The sequence below is a fragment of the Lepisosteus oculatus genome, chromosome 21, assembly GCF_040954835.1.
Source record: "Lepisosteus oculatus isolate fLepOcu1 chromosome 21, fLepOcu1.hap2, whole genome shotgun sequence".
NCBI lineage: Eukaryota > Metazoa > Chordata > Actinopteri > Semionotiformes > Lepisosteidae > Lepisosteus > Lepisosteus oculatus.
In genome coordinates this window covers 668,872-692,828 of record NC_090716.1, presented here as the reverse complement: position 1 = coordinate 692,828, position 23,957 = coordinate 668,872, and the positions used below count along the sequence as shown (strand labels likewise).

Below are 23,957 nucleotides of genomic sequence, written 5' to 3'. Positions count from 1 at the left end.
GGTGTCTGTCAGTGTCAGTGAGGGTGTCTGTCTGTGTCAGTGAGGGTGTCTGTCTGTGTCAGTGAGGGTGTCTGTCAGTGTCAGTGAGGGTGTCTGTCAGTGAGGGTGTCTGTCAGTGAGGGTGTCTGTCAGTGAGGGTGTCTGTCAGTGTCAGTGAGGGTGTCTGTCAGTGTCAGTGAGGGTGTCTGTCAGTGTCAGTGAGGGTGTCTGTCAGTGAGGGTGTCTGTCAGTGAGGGTGTCTGTCTGTGTCAGTGAGGGTGTCTGTCAGTGTCAGTGAGGGTGTCTGTCAGTGTCAGTGAGTCTGTCTGTGTCAGTGAGGGTGTCTGTCAGTGAGGGTGTCTGTCAGTGTCAGTGAGGGTGTCTGTCAGTGTCAGTGAGGGTGTCTGTCTGTGTCAGTGAGGGTGTCTGTCTGTGTCAGTGAGGGTGTCTGTCAGTGTCAGTGAGGGTGTCTGTCAGTGAGGGTGTCTGTCAGTGAGGGTGTCTGTCTGTGTCAGTGAGGGTGTCTGTCAGTGTCAGTGAGGGTGTCTGTCTGTCTCAGTGAGGGTGTCTGTCTGTGTCAGTGAGGGTGTCTGTCAGTGTCAGTGAGTCTGTCTGTGTCAGTGAGGGTGTCTGTCAGTGTCAGTGAGGGTGTCTGTCAGTGAGGGTGTCTGTCAGTGTCAGTGAGGGTGTCTGTCTGTCTCAGTGAGGGTGTCTGTCAGTGAGGGTGTCTGTCAGTGAGGGTATCTGTCAGTGAGGGTGTCTGTCAGTGTCACTGAGGGTGTCTGTCAGTGTCACTGAGGGTGTCTGTCACTGAGGGTGTCTGTCAGTGAGGGTGTCTGTCAGTGAGGGTGTCTGTCAGTGAGGGTGTCTGTCAGTGAGGGTGTCTGTCAGTGTCAGTGAGGGTGTCTGTCAGTGAGGGTGTCTGTCAGTGTCACTGAGGGTGTCTGTCAGTGAGGGTGTCTGTCAGTGTCAGTGAGGGTGTCTGTCTGTGTCAGTGGGGGTGTCTGTCTGTGTCAGTGGGGGTGTCTGTCAGTGTCAGTGAGGGTGTCTGTCAGTGAGGGTGTCTGTCTGTGTCAGTGAGGGTGTCTGTCAGTGTCAGTGAGGGTGTCTGTCAGTGTCAGTGAGGGTGTCTGTCAGTGAGGGTGTCTGTCAGTGAGGGTGTCTGTCAGTGAGGGTGTCTGTCAGTGGGGGTGTCTGTCTGTGTCAGTGAGGGTGTCTGTCAGTGAGGGTGTCTGTCAGTGAGGGTGTCTGTCTGTGTCAGTGGGGGTGTCTGTCAGTGAGGGTGTCTGTCAGTGTCAGTGAGGGTGTCTGTCAGTGAGGGTGTCTGTCAGTGAGGGTGTCTGTCTGTGTCAGTGAGGGTGTCTGTCAGTGAGGGTGTCTGTCAGTGAGGGTGTCTGTCTGTGTCAGTGGGGGTGTCGGTCAGTGAGGGTGTCGGTCAGTGAGGGTGTCTGTCTGTGTCAGTGGGGGTGTCTGTCTGTGTCAGTGAGGGTGTCTGTCTGTGTCAGTGAGGGTGTCTGTCAGTGAGGGTGTCTGTCAGTGTCACTGAGGGTGTCTGTCTGTGTCAGTGAGGGTGTCTGTCTGTGTCAGTGAGGGTGTCTGTCAGTGAGGGTGTCTGTCAGTGTCACTGAGGGTGTCGGTCAGTGAGGGTGTCGGTCAGTGAGGGTGTCGGTCAGTGAGGGTGTCGGTCAGTGAGGGTGTCGGTCAGTGAGGGTGTCGGTCAGTGTCAGTGAGGGTGTCTGTCAGTGAGGGTGTCTGTCAGTGAGGGTGTCTGTCAGTGAGGGTGTCTGTCAGTGAGGGTGTCTGTCTTTGTCAGTGGGGGTGTCTGTCAGTGAGGGTGTCTGTCTGTGTCAGTGAGGGTGTCTGTCTGTGTCAGTGAGGGTGTCTGTCAGTGAGGGTGTCTGTCTGTGTCAGTGAGGGTGTCTGTCTGTGTCAGTGAGGGTGTCTGTCAGTGTCAGTGAGTCTGTCTGTGTCAGTGAGGGTGTCTGTCAGTGTCAGTGAGTCTGTCTGTGTCAGTGAGGGTGTCTGTCAGTGTCAGTGAGTCTGTCTGTGTCAGTGAGGGTGTCTGTCAGTGTCAGTGAGGGTGTCTGTCAGTGAGGGTGTCTGTCTGTCTCAGTGAGGGTGTCTGTCAGTGAGGGTGTCTGTCTGTGTCAGTGAGGGTGTCTGTCAGTGTCAGTGAGTCTGTCTGTGTCAGTGAGGGTGTCTGTCTGTCTCAGTGAGGGTGTCTGTCAGTGAGGGTGTCTGTCTGTGTCAGTGAGGGTGTCTGTCAGTGTCAGTGAGTCTGTCTGTGTCAGTGAGGGTGTCTGTCTGTCTCAGTGAGGGTGTCTGTCAGTGAGGGTGTCTGTCTGTGTCAGTGAGGGTGTCTGTCAGTGAGGGTGTCCGTCTGTGTCAGTGAGGGTGTCTGTCAGTGAGGGTGTCTGTCAGTGAGGGTGTCTGTCAGTGTCAGTGAGGGTGTCTGTCAGTGTCAGTGAGGGTGTCTGTCAGTGTCAGTGAGGGTGTCTGTCAGTGAGGGTGTCTGTCAGTGAGGGTGTCTGTCTGTGTCAGTGAGGGTGTCTGTCAGTGTCAGTGAGGGTGTCTGTCAGTGTCAGTGAGTCTGTCTGTGTCAGTGAGGGTGTCTGTCAGTGAGGGTGTCTGTCAGTGTCAGTGAGGGTGTCTGTCAGTGTCAGTGAGGGTGTCTGTCTGTGTCAGTGAGGGTGTCTGTCTGTGTCAGTGAGGGTGTCTGTCAGTGTCAGTGAGGGTGTCTGTCAGTGAGGGTGTCTGTCAGTGAGGGTGTCTGTCAGTGAGGGTGTCTGTCAGTGTCAGTGAGGGTGTCTGTCAGTGTCAGTGAGTCTGTCTGTGTCAGTGAGGGTGTCTGTCAGTGAGGGTGTCTGTCAGTGTCAGTGAGGGTGTCTGTCTGTGTCAGTGAGGGTGTCTGTCTGTGTCAGTGAGGGTGTCTGTCAGTGTCAGTGAGGGTGTCTGTCAGTGAGGGTGTCTGTCAGTGAGGGTGTCTGTCAGTGAGGGTGTCTGTCAGTGAGGGTGTCTGTCAGTGTCAGTGAGGGTGTCTGTCAGTGTCAGTGAGGGTGTCTGTCAGTGTCAGTGAGGGTGTCTGTCAGTGTCAGTGAGGGTGTCTGTCAGTGAGGGTGTCTGTCTGTGTCAGTGAGGGTGTCTGTCAGTGTCAGTGAGGGTGTCTGTCAGTGTCAGTGAGTCTGTCTGTGTCAGTGAGGGTGTCTGTCAGTGAGGGTGTCTGTCAGTGTCAGTGAGGGTGTCTGTCTGTGTCAGTGAGGGTGTCTGTCTGTGTCAGTGAGGGTGTCTGTCAGTGTCAGTGAGGGTGTCTGTCAGTGAGGGTGTCTGTCAGTGAGGGTGTCTGTCTGTGTCACTGAGGGTGTCTGTCAGTGAGGGTGTCTGTCAGTGTCAGTGAGGGTGTCTGTCTGTGTCAGTGAGGGTGTCTGTCTGTGTCAGTGAGGGTGTCTGTCTGTGTCAGTGAGGGTGTCTGTCAGTGGGGGTGTCTGTCAGTGGGGGTGTCTGTCAGTGGGGGTGTCTGTCAGTGGGGGTGTCTGTCTGTGTCAGTGGGGGTGTCTGTCAGTGAGGGTGTCTGTCAGTGTCAGTGAGGGTGTCTGTCAGTGTCAGTGAGGGTGTCTGTCAGTGTCAGTGAGGGTGTCTGTCAGTGTCAGTGAGGGTGTCTGTCAGTGAGGGTGTCTGTCAGTGAGGGTGTCTGTCTGTGTCAGTGAGGGTGTCTGTCAGTGAGGGTGTCTGTCAGTGAGGGTGTCTGTCTGTGTCAGTGGGGGTGTCGGTCAGTGAGGGTGTCTGTCTGTGTCAGTGGGGGTGTCTGTCTGTGTCAGTGAGGGTGTCTGTCTGTGTCAGTGAGGGTGTCTGTCAGTGAGGGTGTCTGTCAGTGTCACTGAGGGTGTCTGTCTGTGTCAGTGAGGGTGTCTGTCTGTGTCAGTGAGGGTGTCTGTCAGTGAGGGTGTCTGTCAGTGTCACTGAGGGTGTCGGTCAGTGAGGGTGTCGGTCAGTGAGGGTGTCGGTCAGTGAGGGTGTCGGTCAGTGAGGGTGTCGGTCAGTGAGGGTGTCTGTCAGTGTCAGTGAGGGTGTCTGTCAGTGAGGGTGTCTGTCAGTGAGGGTGTCTGTCTGTGTCAGTGAGGGTGTCTGTCAGTGAGGGTGTCTGTCTGTGTCAGTGAGGGTGTCTGTCTGTGTCAGTGAGGGTGTCTGTCTGTGTCAGTGAGGGTGTCTGTCAGTGAGGGTGTCTGTCTGTGTCAGTGAGGGTGTCTGTCAGTGAGGGTGTCTGTCTGTGTCAGTGAGGGTGTCTGTCAGTGTCAGTGAGTCTGTCTGTGTCAGTGAGGGTGTCTGTCAGTGTCAGTGAGGGTGTCTGTCAGTGTCAGTGAGGGTGTCTGTCAGTGAGGGTGTCTGTCTGTCTCAGTGAGGGTGTCTGTCAGTGAGGGTGTCTGTCTGTGTCAGTGAGGGTGTCTGTCAGTGTCAGTGAGTCTGTCTGTGTCAGTGAGGGTGTCTGTCAGTGTCAGTGAGTCTGTCTGTGTCAGTGAGGGTGTCTGTCTGTGTCAGTGAGGGTGTCTGTCTGTCTCAGTGAGGGTGTCTGTCTGTCTCAGTGAGGGTGTCTGTCAGTGAGGGTGTCTGTCTGTCTCAGTGAGGGTGTCTGTCAGTGAGGGTGTCTGTCTGTGTCAGTGAGGGTGTCTGTCAGTGAGGGTGTCTGTCAGTGAGGGTGTCTGTCAGTGAGGGTGTCTGTGTCAGTGAGGGTGTCTGTCAGTGAGGGTGTCTGTCAGTATCAGTGAGGGTGTCTGTCAGTGAGGGTGTCTGTCTGTGTCAGTGAGGGTGTCTGTCAGTGTCAGTGAGTCTGTCTGTGTCAGTGAGGGTGTCTGTCAGTTTCAGTGAGTCTGTCTGTGTCAGTGAGGGTGTCTGTCAGTGAGGGTGTCTGTCAGTGTCAGTGAGGGTGTCTGTCAGTGTCAGTGAGGGTGTCTGTCAGTGAGGGTGTCTGTCAGTGTCAGTGAGGGTGTCTGTCAGTGAGGGTGTCTGTCAGTGAGGGTGTCTGTCTGTGTCAGTGAGGGTGTCTGTCTGTGTCAGTGAGGGTGTCTGTCAGTGTCAGTGAGGGTGTCTGTCAGTGAGGGTGTCTGTCAGTGTCAGTGAGGGTGTCTGTCAGTGTCAGTGAGGGTGTCTGTCAGTGAGGGTGTCTGTCTGTGTCAGTGAGGGTGTCTGTCAGTGAGGGTGTCTGTCAGTGTCAGTGAGGGTGTCTGTCAGTGTCAGTGAGGGTGTCTGTCTGTGTCAGTGAGGGTGTCTGTCAGTGAGGGTGTCTGTCAGTGAGGGTGTCTGTCTGTGTCAGTGGGGGTGTCTGTCAGTGAGGGTGTCTGTCAGTGTCAGTGAGGGTGTCTGTCTGTGTCAGTGAGGGTGTCTGTCTGTGTCAGTGAGGGTGTCTGTCTGTGTCAGTGAGGGTGTCTGTCTGTGTCAGTGGGGGTGTCTGTCAGTGAGGGTGTCTGTCAGTGTCAGTGAGGGTGTCTGTCAGTGAGGGTGTCTGTCTGTGTCACTGAGGGTGTCTGTCAGTGAGGGTGTCTGTCTGTGTCAGTGGGGGTGTCTGTCTGTGTCAGTGAGGGTGTCTGTCAGTGAGGGTGTCTGTCTGTGTCAGTGAGGGTGTCTGTCTGTGTCAGTGAGGGTGTCTGTCTGTGTCAGTGAGGGTGTCTGTCAGTGTCAGTGAGGGTGTCTGTCAGTGTCAGTGAGGGTGTCTGTCTGTGTCAGTGAGGGTGTCTGTCAGTGTCAGTGAGTCTGTCTGTGTCAGTGAGGGTGTCTGTCAGTGTCAGTGAGGGTGTCTGTCAGTGAGGGTGTCTGTCTGTCTCAGTGAGGGTGTCTGTCAGTGAGGGTGTCTGTCAGTGAGGGTGTCTGTCAGTGAGGGTGTCTGTCAGTGAGGGTGTCTGTCTGTGTCAGTGAGGGTGTCCGTCTGTGTCAGTGAGGGTGTCTGTCAGTGAGGGTGTCTGTCAGTGAGGGTGTCTGTCAGTGAGGGTATCTGTCAGTGAGGGTGTCTGTCAGTGTCAGTGAGGGTGTCTGTCAGTGTCAGTGAGGGTGTCTGTCTGTGTCAGTGAGGGTGTCTGTCAGTGTCAGTGAGTCTGTCTGTGTCAGTGAGGGTGTCTGTCAGTGAGGGTGTCCGTCTGTGTCAGTGAGGGTGTCTGTCAGTGAGGGTGTCTGTCAGTGAGGGTGTCTGTCAGTGAGGGTGTCTGTCTGTGTCAGTGAGGGTGTCTGTCTGTGTCAGTGAGGGTGTCTGTCTGTGTCAGTGAGGGTGTCTGTCAGTGAGGGTGTCTGTCAGTGAGGGTGTCTGTCAGTGAGGGTGTCTGTCAGTGTCAGTGAGGGTGTCTGTCTGTGAGGGTGTCTGTCAGTGAGGGTGTCTGTCTGTGTCAGTGAGGGTGTCTGTCAGTGTCAGTGAGTCTGTCTGTGTCAGTGAGGGTGTCTGTCAGTGTCAGTGAGTCTGTCTGTGTCAGTGAGGGTGTCTGTCAGTGTCAGTGAGTCTGTCAGTGTCAGTGAGGGTGTCTGTCAGTGAGGGTGTCTGTCAGTGTCAGTGAGGGTGTCTGTCAGTGAGGGTGTCTGTCAGTGTCAGTGAGGGTGTCTGTCAGTGAGGGTGTCTGTCAGTGAGGGTGTCTGTCTGTGTCAGTGAGGGTGTCTGTCTGTGTCAGTGAGGGTGTCTGTCAGTGTCAGTGAGGGTGTCTGTCAGTGAGGGTGTCTGTCAGTGTCAGTGAGGGTGTCTGTCAGTGTCAGTGAGGGTGTCTGTCAGTGAGGGTGTCTGTCAGTGTCAGTGAGGGTGTCTGTCAGTGTCAGTGAGGGTGTCTGTCAGTGAGGGTGTCTGTCTGTGTCAGTGAGGGTGTCTGTCAGTGAGGGTGTCTGTCAGTGAGGGTGTCTGTCAGTGTCAGTGAGGGTGTCTGTCTGTGTCAGTGAGGGTGTCTGTCAGTGAGGGTGTCTGTCTGTGTCAGTGAGGGTGTCTGTCAGTGAGGGTGTCTGTCAGTGTCAGTGAGGGTGTCTGTCTGTGTCAGTGAGGGTGTCTGTCTGTGTCAGTGGGGGTGTCTGTCAGTGAGGGTGTCTGTCAGTGTCAGTGAGGGTGTCTGTCAGTGAGGGTGTCTGTCTGTGTCACTGAGGGTGTCTGTCAGTGAGGGTGTCTGTCTGTGTCAGTGGGGGTGTCTGTCTGTGTCAGTGAGGGTGTCTGTCAGTGAGGGTGTCTGTCTGTGTCAGTGAGGGTGTCTGTCTGTGTCAGTGAGGGTGTCTGTCAGTGTCAGTGAGGGTGTCTGTCTGTCTCAGTGAGGGTGTCTGTCTGTGTCAGTGAGGGTGTCTGTCTGTGTCAGTGAGTCTGTCTGTGTCAGTGAGGGTGTCTGTCAGTGTCAGTGAGGGTGTCTGTCAGTGAGGGTGTCTGTCAGTGTCAGTGAGGGTGTCTGTCTGTCTCAGTGAGGGTGTCTGTCAGTGAGGGTGTCTGTCAGTGAGGGTGTCTGTCAGTGAGGGTATCTGTCAGTGAGGGTGTCTGTCAGTGTCACTGAGGGTGTCTGTCAGTGTCACTGAGGGAGTCTGTCACTGAGGGTGTCTGTCAGTGAGGGTGTCTGTCAGTGAGGGTGTCTGTCAGTGAGGGTGTCTGTCAGTGTCAGTGAGGGTGTCTGTCAGTGAGGGTGTCTGTCAGTGTCAGTGAGGGTGTCTGTCAGTGAGGGTGTCTGTCAGTGTCACTGAGGGTGTCTGTCAGTGAGGGTGTCTGTCAGTGTCAGTGAGGGTGTCTGTCTGTGTCAGTGGGGGTGTCTGTCTGTGTCAGTGGGGGTGTCTGTCAGTGTCAGTGAGGGTGTCTGTCAGTGAGGGTGTCTGTCTGTGTCAGTGAGGGTGTCTGTCAGTGTCAGTGAGGGTGTCTGTCAGTGTCAGTGAGGGTGTCTGTCAGTGAGGGTGTCTGTCAGTGAGGGTGTCTGTCAGTGAGGGTGTCTGTCAGTGGGGGTGTCTGTCTGTGTCAGTGAGGGTGTCTGTCAGTGAGGGTGTCTGTCAGTGAGGGTGTCTGTCTGTGTCAGTGAGGGTGTCTGTCAGTGAGGGTGTCTGTCAGTGTCAGTGAGGGTGTCTGTCAGTGAGGGTGTCTGTCAGTGAGGGTGTCTGTCAGTGAGGGTGTCTGTCTGTGTCAGTGAGGGTGTCTGTCAGTGAGGGTGTCTGTCAGTGAGGGTGTCTGTCTGTGTCAGTGGGGGTGTCGGTCAGTGAGGGTGTCGGTCAGTGAGGGTGTCTGTCTGTGTCAGTGGGGGTGTCTGTCTGTGTCAGTGAGGGTGTCTGTCTGTGTCAGTGAGGGTGTCTGTCAGTGAGGGTGTCTGTCAGTGTCACTGAGGGTGTCTGTCTGTGTCAGTGAGGGTGTCTGTCTGTGTCAGTGAGGGTGTCTGTCAGTGAGGGTGTCTGTCAGTGTCACTGAGGGTGTCGGTCAGTGAGGGTGTCGGTCAGTGAGGGTGTCGGTCAGTGAGGGTGTCGGTCAGTGAGGGTGTCGGTCAGTGAGGGTGTCTGTCAGTGTCAGTGAGGGTGTCTGTCAGTGTCAGTGAGGGTGTCTGTCAGTGAGGGTGTCTGTCAGTGAGGGTGTCTGTCTGTGTCAGTGGGGGTGTCTGTCAGTGAGGGTGTCTGTCTGTGTCAGTGAGGGTGTCTGTCTGTGTCAGTGAGGGTGTCTGTCAGTGAGGGTGTCTGTCTGTGTCAGTGAGGGTGTCTGTCTGTGTCAGTGAGGGTGTCTGTCTGTGTCAGTGAGTCTGTCTGTGTCAGTGAGGGTGTCTGTCAGTGTCAGTGAGTCTGTCTGTGTCAGTGAGGGTGTCTGTCAGTGTCAGTGAGGGTGTCTGTCAGTGAGGGTGTCTGTCTGTCTCAGTGAGGGTGTCTGTCAGTGAGGGTGTCTGTCTGTGTCAGTGAGGGTGTCTGTCAGTGTCAGTGAGTCTGTCTGTGTCAGTGAGGGTGTCTGTCTGTCTCAGTGAGGGTGTCTGTCAGTGAGGGTGTCTGTCTGTGTCAGTGAGGGTGTCTGTCAGTGTCAGTGAGTCTGTCTGTGTCAGTGAGGGTGTCTGTCTGTCTCAGTGAGGGTGTCTGTCTGTCTCAGTGAGGGTGTCTGTCAGTGAGGGTGTCTGTCTGTGTCAGTGAGGGTGTCTGTCAGTGAGGGTGTCCGTCTGTGTCAGTGAGGGTGTCTGTCAGTGAGGGTGTCTGTCAGTGAGGGTGTCTGTCAGTGTCAGTGAGGGTGTCTGTCAGTGTCAGTGAGGGTGTCTGTCAGTGAGGGTGTCTGTCAGTGAGGGTGTCTGTCAGTGAGGGTGTCTGTCTGTGTCAGTGAGGGTGTCTGTCAGTGTCAGTGAGGGTGTCTGTCAGTGTCAGTGAGTCTGTCTGTGTCAGTGAGGGTGTCTGTCAGTGAGGGTGTCTGTCAGTGTCAGTGAGGGTGTCTGTCTGTGTCAGTGAGGGTGTCTGTCTGTGTCAGTGAGGGTGTCTGTCAGTGAGGGTGTCTGTCAGTGAGGGTGTCTGTCAGTGAGGGTGTCTGTCTGTGTCACTGAGGGTGTCTGTCAGTGAGGGTGTCTGTCAGTGTCAGTGAGGGTGTCTGTCTGTGTCAGTGAGGGTGTCTGTCAGTGAGGGTGTCTGTCTGTGTCAGTGAGGGTGTCTGTCAGTGAGGGTGTCTGTCAGTGGGGGTGTCTGTCAGTGGGGGTGTCTGTCAGTGGGGGTGTCTGTCAGTGGGGGTGTCTGTCTGTGTCAGTGAGGGTGTCTGTCAGTGAGGGTGTCTGTCTGTGTCAGTGGGGGTGTCTGTCAGTGAGGGTGTCTGTCTGTGTCAGTGGGGGTGTCTGTCAGTGAGGGTGTCTGTCAGTGTCAGTGAGGGTGTCTGTCAGTGTCAGTGAGGGTGTCTGTCAGTGAGGGTGTCTGTCAGTGAGGGTGTCTGTCAGTGAGGGTGTCTGTCTGTGTCAGTGAGGGTGTCTGTCAGTGAGGGTGTCTGTCAGTGAGGGTGTCTGTCTGTGTCAGTGGGGGTGTCGGTCAGTGAGGGTGTCTGTCTGTGTCAGTGGGGGTGTCTGTCTGTGTCAGTGAGGGTGTCTGTCTGTGTCAGTGAGGGTGTCTGTCAGTGAGGGTGTCTGTCAGTGTCACTGAGGGTGTCTGTCTGTGTCAGTGAGGGTGTCTGTCAGTGAGGGTGTCTGTCAGTGTCACTGAGGGTGTCGGTCAGTGAGGGTGTCGGTCAGTGAGGGTGTCGGTCAGTGAGGGTGTCGGTCAGTGAGGGTGTCTGTCAGTGTCAGTGAGGGTGTCTGTCAGTGAGGGTGTCTGTCAGTGAGGGTGTCTGTCAGTGAGGGTGTCTGTCTGTGTCAGTGGGGGTGTCTGTCAGTGAGGGTGTCTGTCTGTGTCAGTGAGGGTGTCTGTCTGTGTCAGTGAGGGTGTCTGTCTGTGTCAGTGAGGGTGTCTGTCTGTGTCAGTGAGGGTGTCTGTCAGTGTCAGTGAGTCTGTCTGTGTCAGTGAGGGTGTCTGTCAGTGTCAGTGAGGGTGTCTGTCAGTGAGGGTGTCTGTCTGTCTCAGTGAGGGTGTCTGTCAGTGAGGGTGTCTGTCTGTGTCAGTGAGGGTGTCTGTCTGTGTCAGTGAGGGTGTCTGTCTGTGTCAGTGAGGGTGTCTGTCTGTGTCAGTGAGGGTGTCTGTCTGTGTCAGTGAGGGTGTCTGTCTGTCTCAGTGAGGGTGTCTGTCTGTCTCAGTGAGGGTGTCTGTCAGTGAGGGTGTCTGTCTGTCTCAGTGAGGGTGTCTGTCAGTGAGGGTGTCTGTCTGTGTCAGTGAGGGTGTCTGTCAGTGAGGGTGTCTGTCAGTGAGGGTGTCTGTCAGTGAGGGTGTCTGTCAGTGAGGGTGTCTGTCAGTGAGGGTGTCTGTCAGTATCAGTGAGGGTGTCTGTCAGTGAGGGTGTCTGTCAGTGAGGGTGTCTGTCTGTGTCAGTGAGGGTGTCTGTCAGTGTCAGTGAGTCTGTCTGTGTCAGTGAGGGTGTCTGTCAGTGTCAGTGAGGGTGTCTGTCTGTGTCAGTGAGGGTGTCTGTCAGTGAGGGTGTCTGTCAGTGAGGGTGTCTGTCAGTGTCAGTGAGGGTGTCTGTCAGTGTCAGTGAGGGTGTCTGTCAGTGTCAGTGAGGGTGTCTGTCAGTGAGGGTGTCTGTCAGTGTCAGTGAGGGTGTCTGTCAGTGAGGGTGTCTGTCAGTGAGGGTGTCTGTCAGTGAGGGTGTCTGTCTGTGTCAGTGAGGGTGTCTGTCTGTGTCAGTGAGGGTGTCTGTCAGTGTCAGTGAGGGTGTCTGTCAGTGTCAGTGAGGGTGTCTGTCAGTGTCAGTGAGGGTGTCTGTCTGTGTCAGTGAGGGTGTCTGTCAGTGAGGGTGTCTGTCAGTGAGGGTGTCTGTCAGTGAGGGTGTCTGTCAGTGTCAGTGAGGGTGTCTGTCTGTGTCAGTGAGGGTGTCTGTCTGTGTCAGTGAGGGTGTCTGTCAGTGAGGGTGTCTGTCAGTGAGGGTGTCTGTCTGTGTCAGTGGGGGTGTCTGTCAGTGAGGGTGTCTGTCAGTGTCAGTGAGGGTGTCTGTCTGTGTCAGTGAGGGTGTCTGTCTGTGTCAGTGGGGGTGTCTGTCAGTGAGGGTGTCTGTCAGTGTCAGTGAGGGTGTCTGTCAGTGAGGGTGTCTGTCTGTGTCACTGAGGGTGTCTGTCAGTGAGGGTGTCTGTCTGTGTCAGTGGGGGTGTCTGTCTGTGTCAGTGAGGGTGTCTGTCTGTGTCAGTGAGGGTGTCTGTCTGTGTCAGTGAGGGTGTCTGTCAGTGTCAGTGAGGGTGTCTGTCTGTCTCAGTGAGGGTGTCTGTCTGTCTCAGTGAGGGTGTCTGTCTGTCTCAGTGAGGGTGTCTGTCTGTGTCAGTGAGGGTGTCTGTCAGTGTCAGTGAGTCTGTCTGTGTCAGTGAGGGTGTCTGTCAGTGTCAGTGAGGGTGTCTGTCAGTGAGGGTGTCTGTCTGTCTCAGTGAGGGTGTCTGTCAGTGAGGGTGTCTGTCAGTGAGGGTGTCTGTCAGTGAGGGTGTCTGTCAGTGAGGGTGTCTGTCTGTCTCAGTGAGGGTGTCTGTCAGTGAGGGTGTCTGTCAGTGAGGGTGTCTGTCAGTGAGGGTGTCTGTCAGTGAGGGTGTCTGTCTGTGTCAGTGAGGGTGTCCGTCTGTGTCAGTGAGGGTGTCTGTCAGTGAGGGTGTCTGTCAGTGAGGGTGTCTGTCAGTGAGGGTATCTGTCAGTGAGGGTGTCTGTCAGTGTCAGTGAGGGTGTCTGTCAGTGTCAGTGAGGGTGTCTGTCAGTGTCAGTGAGGGTGTCTGTCAGTGTCAGTGAGTCTGTCTGTGTCAGTGAGGGTGTCTGTCAGTGTCAGTGAGGGTGTCTGTCAGTCTCAGTGAGGGTGTCTGTCAGTGAGGGTGTCCGTCTGTGTCAGTGAGGGTGTCTGTCAGTGAGGGTGTCCGTCTGTGTCAGTGAGGGTGTCTGTCAGTGAGGGTGTCTGTCAGTGAGGGTGTCTGTCTGTGTCAGTGAGGGTGTCTGTCTGTGTCAGTGAGGGTGTCTGTCTGTGTCAGTGAGGGTGTCTGTCAGTGAGGGTGTCTGTCTGTGTCAGTGAGGGTGTCTGTCTGTGTCAGTGAGTCTGTCTGTGTCAGTGAGGGTGTCTGTCAGTGAGGGTGTCTGTCAGTGAGGGTGTCTGTCAGTGAGGGTGTCTGTCAGTGTCAGTGAGGGTGTCTGTCAGTGTCAGTGAGGGTGTCTGTCAGTGAGGGTGTCTGTCTGTGTCAGTGAGGGTGTCTGTCAGTGAGGGTGTCTGTCTGTGTCAGTGAGGGTGTCCGTCTGTGTCAGTGAGGGTGTCCGTCTGTGTCAGTGAGGGTGTCTGTCAGTGAGGGTGTCTGTCTGTGTCAGTGAGGGTGTCTGTCAGTGAGGGTGTCTGTCAGTGAGGGTGTCTGTCTGTGTCAGTGAGGGTGTCTGTCAGTGAGGGTGTCTGTCTGTGTCAGTGAGGGTGTCCGTCTGTGTCAGTGAGGGTGTCTGTCAGTGAGGGTGTCTGTCAGTGAGGGTGTCTGTCTGTGTCAGTGAGGGTGTCTGTCAGTGAGGGTGTCTGTCAGTGAGGGTGTCTGTCTGTGTCAGTGGGGGTGTCTGTCAGTGAGGGTGTCTGTCAGTGTCAGTGAGGGTGTCTGTCAGTGAGGGTGTCTGTCTGTGTCACTGAGGGTGTCTGTCAGTGTCAGTGGGGGTGTCTGTCAGTGTCAGTGAGGGTGTCTGTCAGTGTCAGTGAGGGTGTCTGTCAGTGAGGGTGTCTGTCTGTGTCAGTGAGGGTGTCTGTCAGTGAGGGTGTCTGTCTGTGTCAGTGAGGGTGTCTGTCAGTGAGGGTGTCTGTCAGTGGGGGTGTCTGTCTGTGTCAGTGAGGGTGTCTGTCTGTGTCAGTGAGGGTGTCTGTCTGTGTCAGTGGGGGTGTCTGTCTGTGTCAGTGGGGGTGTCTGTCTGTGTCAGTGAGGGTGTCTGTCAGTGGGGGTGTCCGTCTGTGTCAGTGGGGGTGTCTGTCAGTGGGGGTGTCTGTCAGTGAGGGTGTCTGTCAGTGAGGGTGTCTGTCAGTGTCAGTGGGGGTGTCTGTCAGTGTCAGTGGGGGTGTCTGTCAGTGTCAGTGGGGGTGTCTGTCAGTGAGGGTGTCTGTCAGTGTCAGTGAGGGTGTCTGTCAGTGTCAGTGAGGGTGTCTGTCAGTGAGGGTGTCTGTCTGTGTCAGTGAGGGTGTCTGTCAGTGAGGGTGTCTGTCTGTGTCAGTGAGGGTGTCTGTCAGTGAGGGTGTCTGTCTGTGTCAGTGAGGGTGTCTGTCAGTGAGGGTGTCTGTCAGTGGGGGTGTCTGTCAGTGGGGGTGTCTGTCTGTGTCAGTGAGGGTGTCTGTCAGTGAGGGTGTCTGTCTGTGTCAGTGAGGGTGTCTGTCTGTGTCAGTGGGGGTGTCTGTCTGTGTCAGTGAGGGTGTCTGTCAGTGAGGGTGTCTGTCAGTGAGGGTGTCTGTCTGTGTCAGTGAGGGTGTCTGTCTGTGTCAGTGAGGGTGTCTGTCAGTGAGGGTGTCTGTCTGTGTCAGTGGGGGTGTCTGTCTGTGTCAGTGAGGGTGTCTGTCAGTGGGGGTGTCCGTCTGTGTCAGTGGGGGTGTCTGTCAGTGGGGGTGTCTGTCAGTGGGGGTGTCTGTCAGTGTCAGTGGGGGTGTCTGTCTGTGTCAGTGAGGGTGTCTGTCAGTGAGGGTGTCTGTCTGTGTCAGTGAGGGTGTCTGTCAGTGAGGGTGTCTGTCTGTGTCAGTGAGGGTGTCTGTCAGTGAGGGTGTCTGTCTGTGTCAGTGAGGGTGTCTGTCAGTGAGGGTGTCTGTCTGTGTCAGTGAGGGTGTCTGTCAGTGAGGGTGTCTGTCTGTGTCAGTGAGGGTGTCTGTCTGTGTCAGTGGGGGTGTCTGTCTGTGTCAGTGAGGGTGTCTGTCAGTGAGGGTGTCTGTCAGTGAGGGTGTCTGTCTGTGTCAGTGAGGGTGTCTGTCTGTGTCAGTGAGGGTGTCTGTCAGTGAGGGTGTCTGTCAGTGAGGGTGTCTGTCTGTGTCAGTGGGGGTGTCTGTCTGTGTCAGTGAGGGTGTCTGTCAGTGGGGGTGTCCGTCTGTGTCAGTGGGGGTGTCTGTCAGTGGGGGTGTCTGTCAGTGAGGGTGTCTGTCAGTGTCAGTGGGGGTGTCTGTCTGTGTCAGTGAGGGTGTCTGTCAGTGTCAGTGAGGGTGTCTGTCAGTGTCAGTGAGGGTGTCTGTCAGTGTCAGTGAGGGTGTCTGTCAGTGTCAGTGAGTCTGTCTGTGTCAGTGAGGGTGTCTGTCAGTGAGGGTGTCTGTCAGTGTCAGTGAGGGTGTCTGTCTGTGTCAGTGAGGGTGTCTGTCTGTGTCAGTGAGGGTGTCTGTCAGTGTCAGTGAGGGTGTCTGTCAGTGAGGGTGTCTGTCAGTGAGGGTGTCTGTCTGTGTCACTGAGGGTGTCTGTCAGTGAGGGTGTCTGTCAGTGTCAGTGAGGGTGTCTGTCTGTGTCAGTGAGGGTGTCTGTCAGTGAGGGTGTCTGTCTGTGTCAGTGAGGGTGTCTGTCAGTGAGGGTGTCTGTCAGTGGGGGTGTCTGTCAGTGGGGGTGTCTGTCAGTGGGGGTGTCTGTCAGTGGGGGTGTCTGTCTGTGTCAGTGAGGGTGTCTGTCTGTGTCAGTGAGGGTGTCTGTCAGTGAGGGTGTCTGTCAGTGAGGGTGTCTGTCAGTGTCAGTGAGGGTGTCTGTCAGTGAGGGTGTCTGTCAGTGAGGGTGTCTGTCAGTGAGGGTGTCTGTCAGTGAGGGTGTCTGTCTGTGTCAGTGGGGGTGTCTGTCAGTGAGGGTGTCTGTCAGTGTCAGTGAGGGTGTCTGTCAGTGTCAGTGAGGGTGTCTGTCAGTGTCAGTGAGGGTGTCTGTCAGTGAGGGTGTCTGTCTGTGTCAGTGAGGGTGTCTGTCAGTGAGGGTGTCTGTCAGTGAGGGTGTCTGTCAGTGAGGGTGTCTGTCTGTGTCAGTGGGGGTGTCGGTCAGTGAGGGTGTCGGTCAGTGAGGGTGTCTGTCTGTGTCAGTGGGGGTGTCTGTCTGTGTCAGTGGGGGTGTCTGTCTGTGTCAGTGAGGGTGTCTGTCTGTGTCAGTGAGGGTGTCTGTCTGTGTCAGTGAGGGTGTCTGTCAGTGTCAGTGAGGGTGTCTGTCAGTGTCACTGAGGGTGTCTGTCTGTGTCAGTGAGGGTGTCTGTCAGTGAGGGTGTCTGTCAGTGTCACTGAGGGTGTCGGTCAGTGAGGGTGTCGGTCAGTGAGGGTGTCGGTCAGTGAGGGTGTCGGTCAGTGAGGGTGTCGGTCAGTGAGGGTGTCTGTCAGTGAGGGTGTCTGTCTGTGTCAGTGGGGGTGTCTGTCAGTGAGGGTGTCTGTCTGTGTCAGTGAGGGTGTCTGTCTGTGTCAGTGAGGGTGTCTGTCTGTGTCAGTGAGGGTGTCTGTCAGTGAGGGTGTCTGTCTGTGTCAGTGAGGGTGTCTGTCTGTGTCAGTGAGGGTGTCTGTGTCAGTGAGTCTGTCTGTGTCAGTGAGGGTGTCTGTGTCAGTGAGGGTGTCTGTCAGTGAGGGTGTCTGTCTGTCTCAGTGAGGGTGTCTGTCAGTGAGGGTGTCTGTCTGTGTCAGTGAGGGTGTCTGTCAGTGTCAGTGAGTCTGTCTGTGTCAGTGAGGGTGTCTGTCTGTCTCAGTGAGGGTGTCTGTCTGTCTCAGTGAGGGTGTCTGTCAGTGAGGGTGTCTGTCAGTGAGGGTGTCTGTCTGTGTCAGTGAGGGTGTCTGTCAGTGAGGGTGTCTGTCAGTGAGGGTGTCTGTCAGTGAGGGTGTCTGTCAGTGTCAGTGAGGGTGTCTGTCAGTGTCAGTGAGGGTGTCTGTCAGTGAGGGTGTCTGTCAGTGAGGGTGTCTGTCTGTGTCAGTGAGGGTGTCTGTCAGTGTCAGTGAGTCTGTCTGTGTCAGTGAGGGTGTCTGTCAGTGAGGGTGTCTGTCAGTGTCAGTGAGGGTGTCTGTCAGTGTCAGTGAGGGTGTCTGTCTGTGTCAGTGAGGGTGTCTGTCAGTGTCAGTGAGGGTGTCTGTCAGTGAGGGTGTCTGTCAGTGAGGGTGTCTGTCAGTGTCAGTGAGGGTGTCTGTCTGTGTCAGTGAGGGTGTCTGTCAGTGTCAGTGAGGGTGTCTGTCAGTGTCAGTGAGGGTGTCTGTCAGTGTCAGTGAGGGTGTCTGTCAGTGAGGGTGTCTGTCAGTGAGGGTGTCTGTCAGTGTCAGTGAGGGTGTCTGTCAGTGTCAGTGAGGGTGTCTGTCAGTGAGGGTGTCTGTCAGTGTCAGTGAGGGTGTCTGTCAGTGTCAGTGAGGGTGTCTGTCAGTGAGGGTGTCTGTCTGTGTCAGTGAGGGTGTCTGTCAGTGAGGGTGTCTGTCAGTGTCAGTGAGGGTGTCTGTCTGTGTCAGTGAGGGTGTCTGTCAGTGTCAGTGAGGGTGTCTGTCTGTGTCAGTGGGGGTGTCTGTCAGTGAGGGTGTCTGTCAGTGTCAGTGAGGGTGTCTGTCTGTGTCAGTGAGGGTGTCTGTCTGTGTCAGTGAGGGTGTCTGTCTGTGTCAGTGGGGGTGTCTGTCAGTGAGGGTGTCTGTCTGTGTCACTGAGGGTTTCTGTCAGTGAGGGTGTCTGTCTGTGTCAGTGGGGGTGTCTGTCTGTGTCAGTGAGGGTGTCTGTCAGTGAGGGTGTCTGTCTGTGTCAGTGAGGGTGTCTGTCTGTGTCAGTGAGGGTGTCTGTCAGTGAGGGTGTCTGTCAGTGAGGGTGTCTGTCAGTGTCAGTGAGGGTGTCTGTCAGTGTCAGTGAGGGTGTCTGTCAGTGTCAGTGAGGGTGTCTGTCAGTGTCAGTGAGGGTGTCTGTCAGTGAGGGTGTCTGTCTGTGTCAGTGAGGGTGTCTGTCAGTGTCAGTGAGTCTGTCTGTGTCAGTGAGGGTGTCTGTCAGTGAGGGTGTCTGTCAGTGTCAGTGAGGGTGTCTGTCAGTGTCAGTGAGGGTGTCTGTCTGTGTCAGTGAGGGTGTCTGTCAGTGTCAGTGAGGGTGTCTGTCAGTGAGGGTGTCTGTCAGTGAGGGTGTCTGTCAGTGTCAGTGAGGGTGTCTGTCTGTGTCAGTGAGGGTGTCTGTCAGTGTCAGTGAGGGTGTCTGTCAGTGTCAGTGAGGGTGTCTGTCAGTGTCAGTGAGGGTGTCTGTCAGTGAGGGTGTCTGTCAGTGAGGGTGTCTGTCAGTGTCAGTGAGGGTGTCTGTCAGTGTCAGTGAGGGTGTCTGTCAGTGAGGGTGTCTGTCAGTGTCAGTGAGGGTGTCTGTCAGTGTCAGTGAGGGTGTCTGTCAGTGAGGGTGTCTGTCTGTGTCAGTGAGGGTGTCTGTCAGTGAGGGTGTCTGTCAGTGTCAGTGAGGGTGTCTGTCTGTGTCAGTGAGGGTGTCTGTCAGTGTCAGTGAGGGTGTCTGTCTGTGTCAGTGGGGGTGTCTGTCAGTGAGGGTGTCTGTCAGTGTCAGTGAGGGTGTCTGTCTGTGTCAGTGAGGGTGTCTGTCTGTGTCAGTGAGGGTGTCTGTCTGTGTCAGTGAGGGTGTCTGTCTGTGTCAGTGGGGGTGTCTGTCAGTGAGGGTGTCTGTCTGTGTCACTGAGGGTGTCTGTCAGTGAGGGTGTCTGTCTGTGTCAGTGGGGGTGTCTGTCTGTGTCAGTGAGGGTGTCTGTCAGTGAGGGTGTCTGTCTGTGTCAGTGAGGGTGTCTGTCTGTGTCAGTGAGGGTGTCTGTCTGTCTCAGTGAGGGTGTCTGTCTGTCTCAGTGAGGGTGTCTGTCAGTGTCAGTGAGTCTGTCTGTGTCAGTGAGGGTGTCTGTCAGTGTCAGTGAGGGTGTCTGTCAGTGAGGGTGTCTGTCAGTGTCAGTGAGGGTGTCTGTCTGTCTCAGTGAGGGTGTCTGTCAGTGAGGGTGTCTGTCAGTGAGGGTGTCTGTCAGTGAGGGTGTCTGTCTGTGTCAGTGAGGGTGTCCGTCTGTGTCAGTGAGGGTGTCTGTCAGTGAGGGTGTCTGTCAGTGAGGGTGTCTGTCAGTGAGGGTGTCTGTCAGTGAGGGTATCTGTCAGTGAGGGTGTCTGTCAGTGTCAGTGAGGGTGTCTGTCAGTGTCAGTGAGGGTGTCTGTCTGTGTCAGTGAGGGTGTCTGTCAGTGTCAGTGAGTCTGTCTGTGTCAGTGAGGGTGTCTGTCAGTGTCAGTGAGGGTGTCTGTCAGTGTCAGTGAGGGTGTCTGTCAGTGAGGGTGTCTGTCTGTCTCAGTGAGGGTGTCTGTCAGTGAGGGTGTCCGTCTGTGTCAGTGAGGGTGTCTGTCAGTGAGGGTGTCCGTCTGTGTCAGTGAGGGTGTCTGTCAGTGAGGGTGTCTGTCAGTGAGGGTGTCTGTCAGTGTCAGTGAGGGTGTCTGTCTGTGTCAGTGAGGGTGTCTGTCTGTGTCAGTGAGGGTGTCTGTCAGTGAGGGTGTCTGTCAGTGAGGGTGTCTGTCTGTGTCAGTGGGGGTGTCTGTCAGTGAGGGTGTCTGTCAGTGTCAGTGAGGGTGTCTGTCAGTGAGGGTGTCTGTCTGTGTCAGTGAGGGTGTCTGTCTGTGTCAGTGGGGGTGTCTGTCAGTGAGGGTGTCTGTCTGTGTCAGTGAGGGTGTCTGTCAGTGTCAGTGAGGGTGTCTGTCTGTGTCAGTGAGGGTGTCTGTCTGTGTCAGTGAGTCTGTCTGTGTCAGTGAGGGTGTCTGTCAGTGAGGGTGTCTGTCAGTGTCAGTGAGGGTGTCTGTCAGTGAGGGTGTCTGTCAGTGAGGGTGTCTGTCTGTGTCAGTGAGGGTGTCTGTCAGTGAGGGTGTCCGTCTGTGTCAGTGAGGGTGTCTGTCAGTGAGGGTGTCTGTCTGTGTCAGTGAGGGTGTCTGTCAGTGAGGGTGTCTGTCTGTGTCAGTGAGGGTGTCCGTCTGTGTCAGTGAGGGTGTCTGTCAGTGAGGGTGTCTGTCAGTGTCAGTGAGGGTGTCTGTCAGTGAGGGTGTCTGTCTGTGTCAGTGAGGGTGTCTGTCAGTGAGGGTGTCTGTCTGTGTCAGTGAGGGTGTCCGTCTGTGTCAGTGAGGGTGTCTGTCAGTGAGGGTGTCTGTCAGTGAGGGTGTCTGTCTGTGTCAGTGAGGGTGTCTGTCAGTGAGGGTGTCTGTCAGTGAGGGTGTCTGTCTGTGTCAGTGAGGGTGTCTGTCAGTGAGGGTGTCCGTCTGTGTCAGTGAGGGTGTCTGTCAGTGAGGGTGTCTGTCTGTGTCAGTGAGGGTGTCTGTCTGTGTCAGTGAGGGTGTCTGTCAGTGAGGGTGTCTGTCTGTGTCAGTGGGGGTGTCTGTCAGTGAGGGTGTCTGTCAGTGTCAGTGAGGGTGTCTGTCAGTGAGGGTGTCTGTCTGTGTCACTGAGGGTGTCTGTCAGTGTCAGTGAGGGTGTCTGTCAGTGTCAGTGAGGGTGTCTGTCAGTGAGGGTGTCTGTCTGTGTCAGTGAGGGTGTCTGTCAGTGAGGGTGTCTGTCTGTGTCAGTGAGGGTGTCTGTCAGTGGGGGTGTCTGTCTGTGTCAGTGAGGGTGTCTGTCTGTGTCAGTGGGGGTGTCTGTCTGTGTCAGTGGGGGTGTCTGTCAGTGGGGGTGTCCGTCTGTGTCAGTGGGGGTGTCTGTCAGTGGGGGTGTCTGTCAGTGAGGGTGTCTGTCAGTGAGGGTGTCTGTCAGTGTCAGTGGGGGTGTCTGTCAGTGTCAGTGGGGGTGTCTGTCAGTGAGGGTGTCTGTCAGTGTCAGTGAGGGTGTCTGTCAGTGAGGGTGTCTGTCTGTGTCAGTGAGGGTGTCTGTCAGTGAGGGTGTCTGTCTGTGTCAGTGAGGGTGTCTGTCAGTGAGGGTGTCTGTCTGTGTCAGTGAGGGTGTCTGTCAGTGAGGGTGTCTGTCAGTGGGGGTGTCTGTCTGTGTCAGTGAGGGTGTCTGTCAGTGAGGGTGTCTGTCTGTGTCAGTGAGGGTGTCTGTCTGTGTCAGTGAGGGTGTCTGTCTGTGTCAGTGGGGGTGTCTGTCAGTGAGGGTGTCTGTCAGTGAGGGTGTCTGTCAGTGAGGGTGTCTGTCTGTGTCAGTGAGGGTGTCTGTCTGTGTCAGTGAGGGTGTCTGTCAGTGAGGGTGTCTGTCTGTGTCAGTGGGGGTGTCTGTCTGTGTCAGTGAGGGTGTCTGTCAGTGGGGGTGTCCGTCTGTGTCAGTGGGGGTGTCTGTCAGTGGGGGTGTCTGTCAGTGTCAGTGGGGGTGTCTGTCTGTGTCAGTGAGGGTGTCTGTCTGTGTCAGTGAGGGTGTCTGTCAGTGAGGGTGTCTGTCTGTGTCAGTGAGGGTGTCTGTCAGTGAGGGTGTCTGTCTGTGTCAGTGAGGGTGTCTGTCAGTGAGGGTGTCTGTCTGTGTCAGTGAGGGTGTCTGTCAGTGGGGGTGTCCGTCTGTGTCAGTGGGGGTGTCTGTCAGTGAGGGTGTCTGTCTGTGTCAGTGGGGGTGTCTGTCTGTGTCAGTGGGGGTGTCTGTCAGTGAGGGTGTCTGTCTGTGTCAGTGGGGGTGTCTGTCTGTGTCAGTGGGGGTGTCTGTCAGTGAGGGTGTCTGTCTGTGTCAGTGAGGGTGTCTGTCTGTGTCAGTGAGGGTGTCTGTCAGTGAGGGTGTCTGTCTGTGTCAGTGGGGGTGTCTGTCTGTGTCAGTGAGGGTGTCCGTCTGTGTCAGTGGGGGTGTCTGTCAGTGGGGGTGTCTGTCAGTGAGGGTGTCTGTCAGTGTCAGTGGGGGTGTCTGTCTGTGTCAGTGAGGGTGTCTGTCAGTGTCAGTGAGGGTGTCCGTGTGTCGGTCAGCGAGGGTGTCCGTGTGTCGGTCAGCGAGGGTGTCCGTGTGTCGGTCAGCGAGGGTGTCCGTGTGTCGGTCAGTGAGGGTGTCCGTGTGTCGGTCAGTGAGGGTGTCCGTGTGTCGGTCAGTGAGAGTGTCAGTCAGCGAGGGTGTCCGTGTGTCGGTCGGTGAGAGTGTCGGTCGGTGAGAGTGTCGGTCGGTGAGAGTGTCCGTGTGTCGGTCAGTGAGGGTGTCCGTGTGTTGGTCAGTGAGGGTGTCGGTCGGTGAGAGTGTCCGTGTGTCGGTCAGTGAGGGTGTCCGTGTGTTGGTCAGTGAGGGTGTCGGTCGGTGAGAGTGTCCGTGTGTCGGTCAGTGAGGGTGTCCGTGTGTTGGTCAGTGAGGGTGTCGGTCGGTGAGAGTGTCCGTGTGTCGGTCAGTGAGGGTGTCCGTGTGTCGGTCAGTGAGGGTGTCCGTGTGTTGGTCAGTGAGGGTGTCGGTCGGTGAGAGTGTCCGTGTGTCGGTCAGTGAGGGTGTCCGTGTGTCGGTCAGTGAGAGTGTTGGTCGGTGAGAGTGTCCGTGTGTCGGTCAGTGAGAGTGTCCGTGTGTCGGTCAGTGAGGGTGTCCGTGTGTTGGTCAGTGAAAGTGCCTGTGTGTTTGTCAGTCAGCGGGTCGGTCAGAAGGAGTGTCGCTCAGTCAGCAAGTTGGTCAGTGGGAGCGTCTGTGTGTCGGTCAGTCGGTCAGTCAGCAAGTTGGTCTCTCACTTTAGGTGACAGTGTTCCTCGGATGCTGATCACCACTTTCTTTTTCCCATGATCCACTGCAACAAAGAATGGCGTCTCGTACACCTGGGCGAGAGGACGAGAACAGTGACGCCACGGTCATCGCTGGTCATCAGCAGAGCCGTTCAGCGCTGGAAGGGCTGTAGAGTGCTCTGACCACCCCAGCACTCGGACCCCCTTCTGGGCTGGGGCTCTCTGTCCGCCTGAACCCCAGCTCTCTGTCTGAAGCCCAGCTCTCCGTCCATCTGAACCCCAGCTCAGTCAGGCAGACCTGGCTGCCCAGAGAGGACAGGCTCAGTGACCAGAGCCTGGACACAGAGACTGGACACAGGCAGACCTGGCTGCCCAGAGAGGACAGGTTCAGTGACCACAGCCTGGACACAGAGACTGGACATAGGCAGACCTGACTGCCCAGAGAGGACAGGCTCAGTGACCACAGCCTGGCCAGAGAGACTGGACACAGGCTGACCTGGCTGCCCAGAGAGGACAGGCTCAGTGACCACAGCCTGGACACAGAGACTGGACACAGGCAGACCTGGCTGCCCAGAGAGGACAGGTTCAATGACCACAGCCTGGACACAGAGACTGGACACAGGCAGACCTGACTGCCCAGAGAGGACAGGCTCAGTGACCACAGCCTGGACACCGAGACTGGACACAGGCAGACCTGGCTGCCCAGAGAGGACAGGCAGACTCTGGAGCGAGAGCGACGATCACACAGACTCACAGCGTCGTGACAGGAAGTGTAGATGATGTCCACTTCCTTCAGGTCCTGGTCCAGGAAGTGGCGGCGGATGGCCAGGACGTTGCAGCCGCAGCAGTTGTCCTCCTCCACCGTGACGGACTGGGAGAAGCGCGAGGGAGACAGAGACAGGCACCTGCGGGCAGAGGGAGCCGCGGTCAGCAGCGCAGAGCGAGGGCCGGCAGAGGCGGACAGAGCAGAGCGACACTCACGAGCAGGAGCTGGCCAGCCGGCAAAGCCCGCAGGCCGGGGTCCTCATCAGGTACATGGGCCACCCGTACGCAGCCATGGCAAACAGCATGTAGTAGCACACCTGTCTGTACATGGTCATCTCCATCTGAGAGAGAGAGGGGTTACTACTCACTGACTGGACACTCCAGTACATTAACACAGCACTGAGAGAGAGGGGTTCATACAGACACACTGACTGGACACTCCAGTACATGAACACTGCACTGAGAGAGAGAGGGGTTAATACAGACACACTGACTGGACACTCCAGTACATTAACACTGCACTGAGAGAGAGAGGGGTTCATACAGACACACTGACTGGACACTCCAGTACATTAACACTGCACTGAGAGAGAGAGGGGTTAATACAGACACACTGACTGGACACTCCAGTACATGAACACTGCACTGAGAGAGAGGGGTTAATACACACACACTGACTGGACACTCCAGTACATTAACACTGCACTGAGAGAGAGGGGTTAATACACACACACTGACTGGACACTCCAGTACATGAACACTGCACTGAGAGAGAGGGGTTCATACAGACACACTGACTGGACACTCCAGTACATTAACACTACACTGAGAGAGAAGGGTTAATACACACACACTGACTGGACACTCCAGTACATGAACACTGCACTGAGAGAGAGGGGTTAATACAGACACACTGACTGGACACTCCAGTACATGAACACTGCACTGAGAGAGAGAGGGGTTCATACAGACACACTGACTGGACACTCCAGTACATTAACACTGCACTGAGAGAGAGGGGTTCATACAGACACACTGACTGGACATTCCAGTACATTAACACTGCACTGAGAGAGAGGGGTTAATACAGACACACTGACTGGACACTCCAGTACATTAACACTGAGAGAGAGGGGTTAATACACACACACTGACTGGACACTCCAGTACATTAACACTGCACTGAGAGAGAGGGGTTCAT

The 23,957-nt window shown here is 55.8% G+C and overlaps 1 protein-coding gene across 6 annotated transcripts in view; it reads right to left on the bottom strand.

The window, feature by feature from the left end:
- dagla (diacylglycerol lipase, alpha) overlaps positions 1–23,957 on the bottom strand; it is a 92,662-nt gene that overhangs the window by 26,597 nt on the left and 42,108 nt on the right. For all 6 annotated transcript variants that reach the window (XR_011182886.1, XR_011182887.1, XR_011182888.1 and 3 more), the window contains 3 exons: positions 22,973–23,097; positions 22,746–22,896; positions 22,001–22,084 (listed from right to left, as the gene is read on the bottom strand). Coding sequence is in view for 3 of the 6 variants with exons in the window: in XM_069181541.1 (XP_069037642.1) it covers positions 22,001–22,084; positions 22,746–22,896; positions 22,973–23,097 (360 nt within the window). In the remaining 3 variants the exon portion in view is untranslated. The remainder of the gene's footprint in view (positions 1–22,000; positions 22,085–22,745; positions 22,897–22,972; positions 23,098–23,957) is intronic.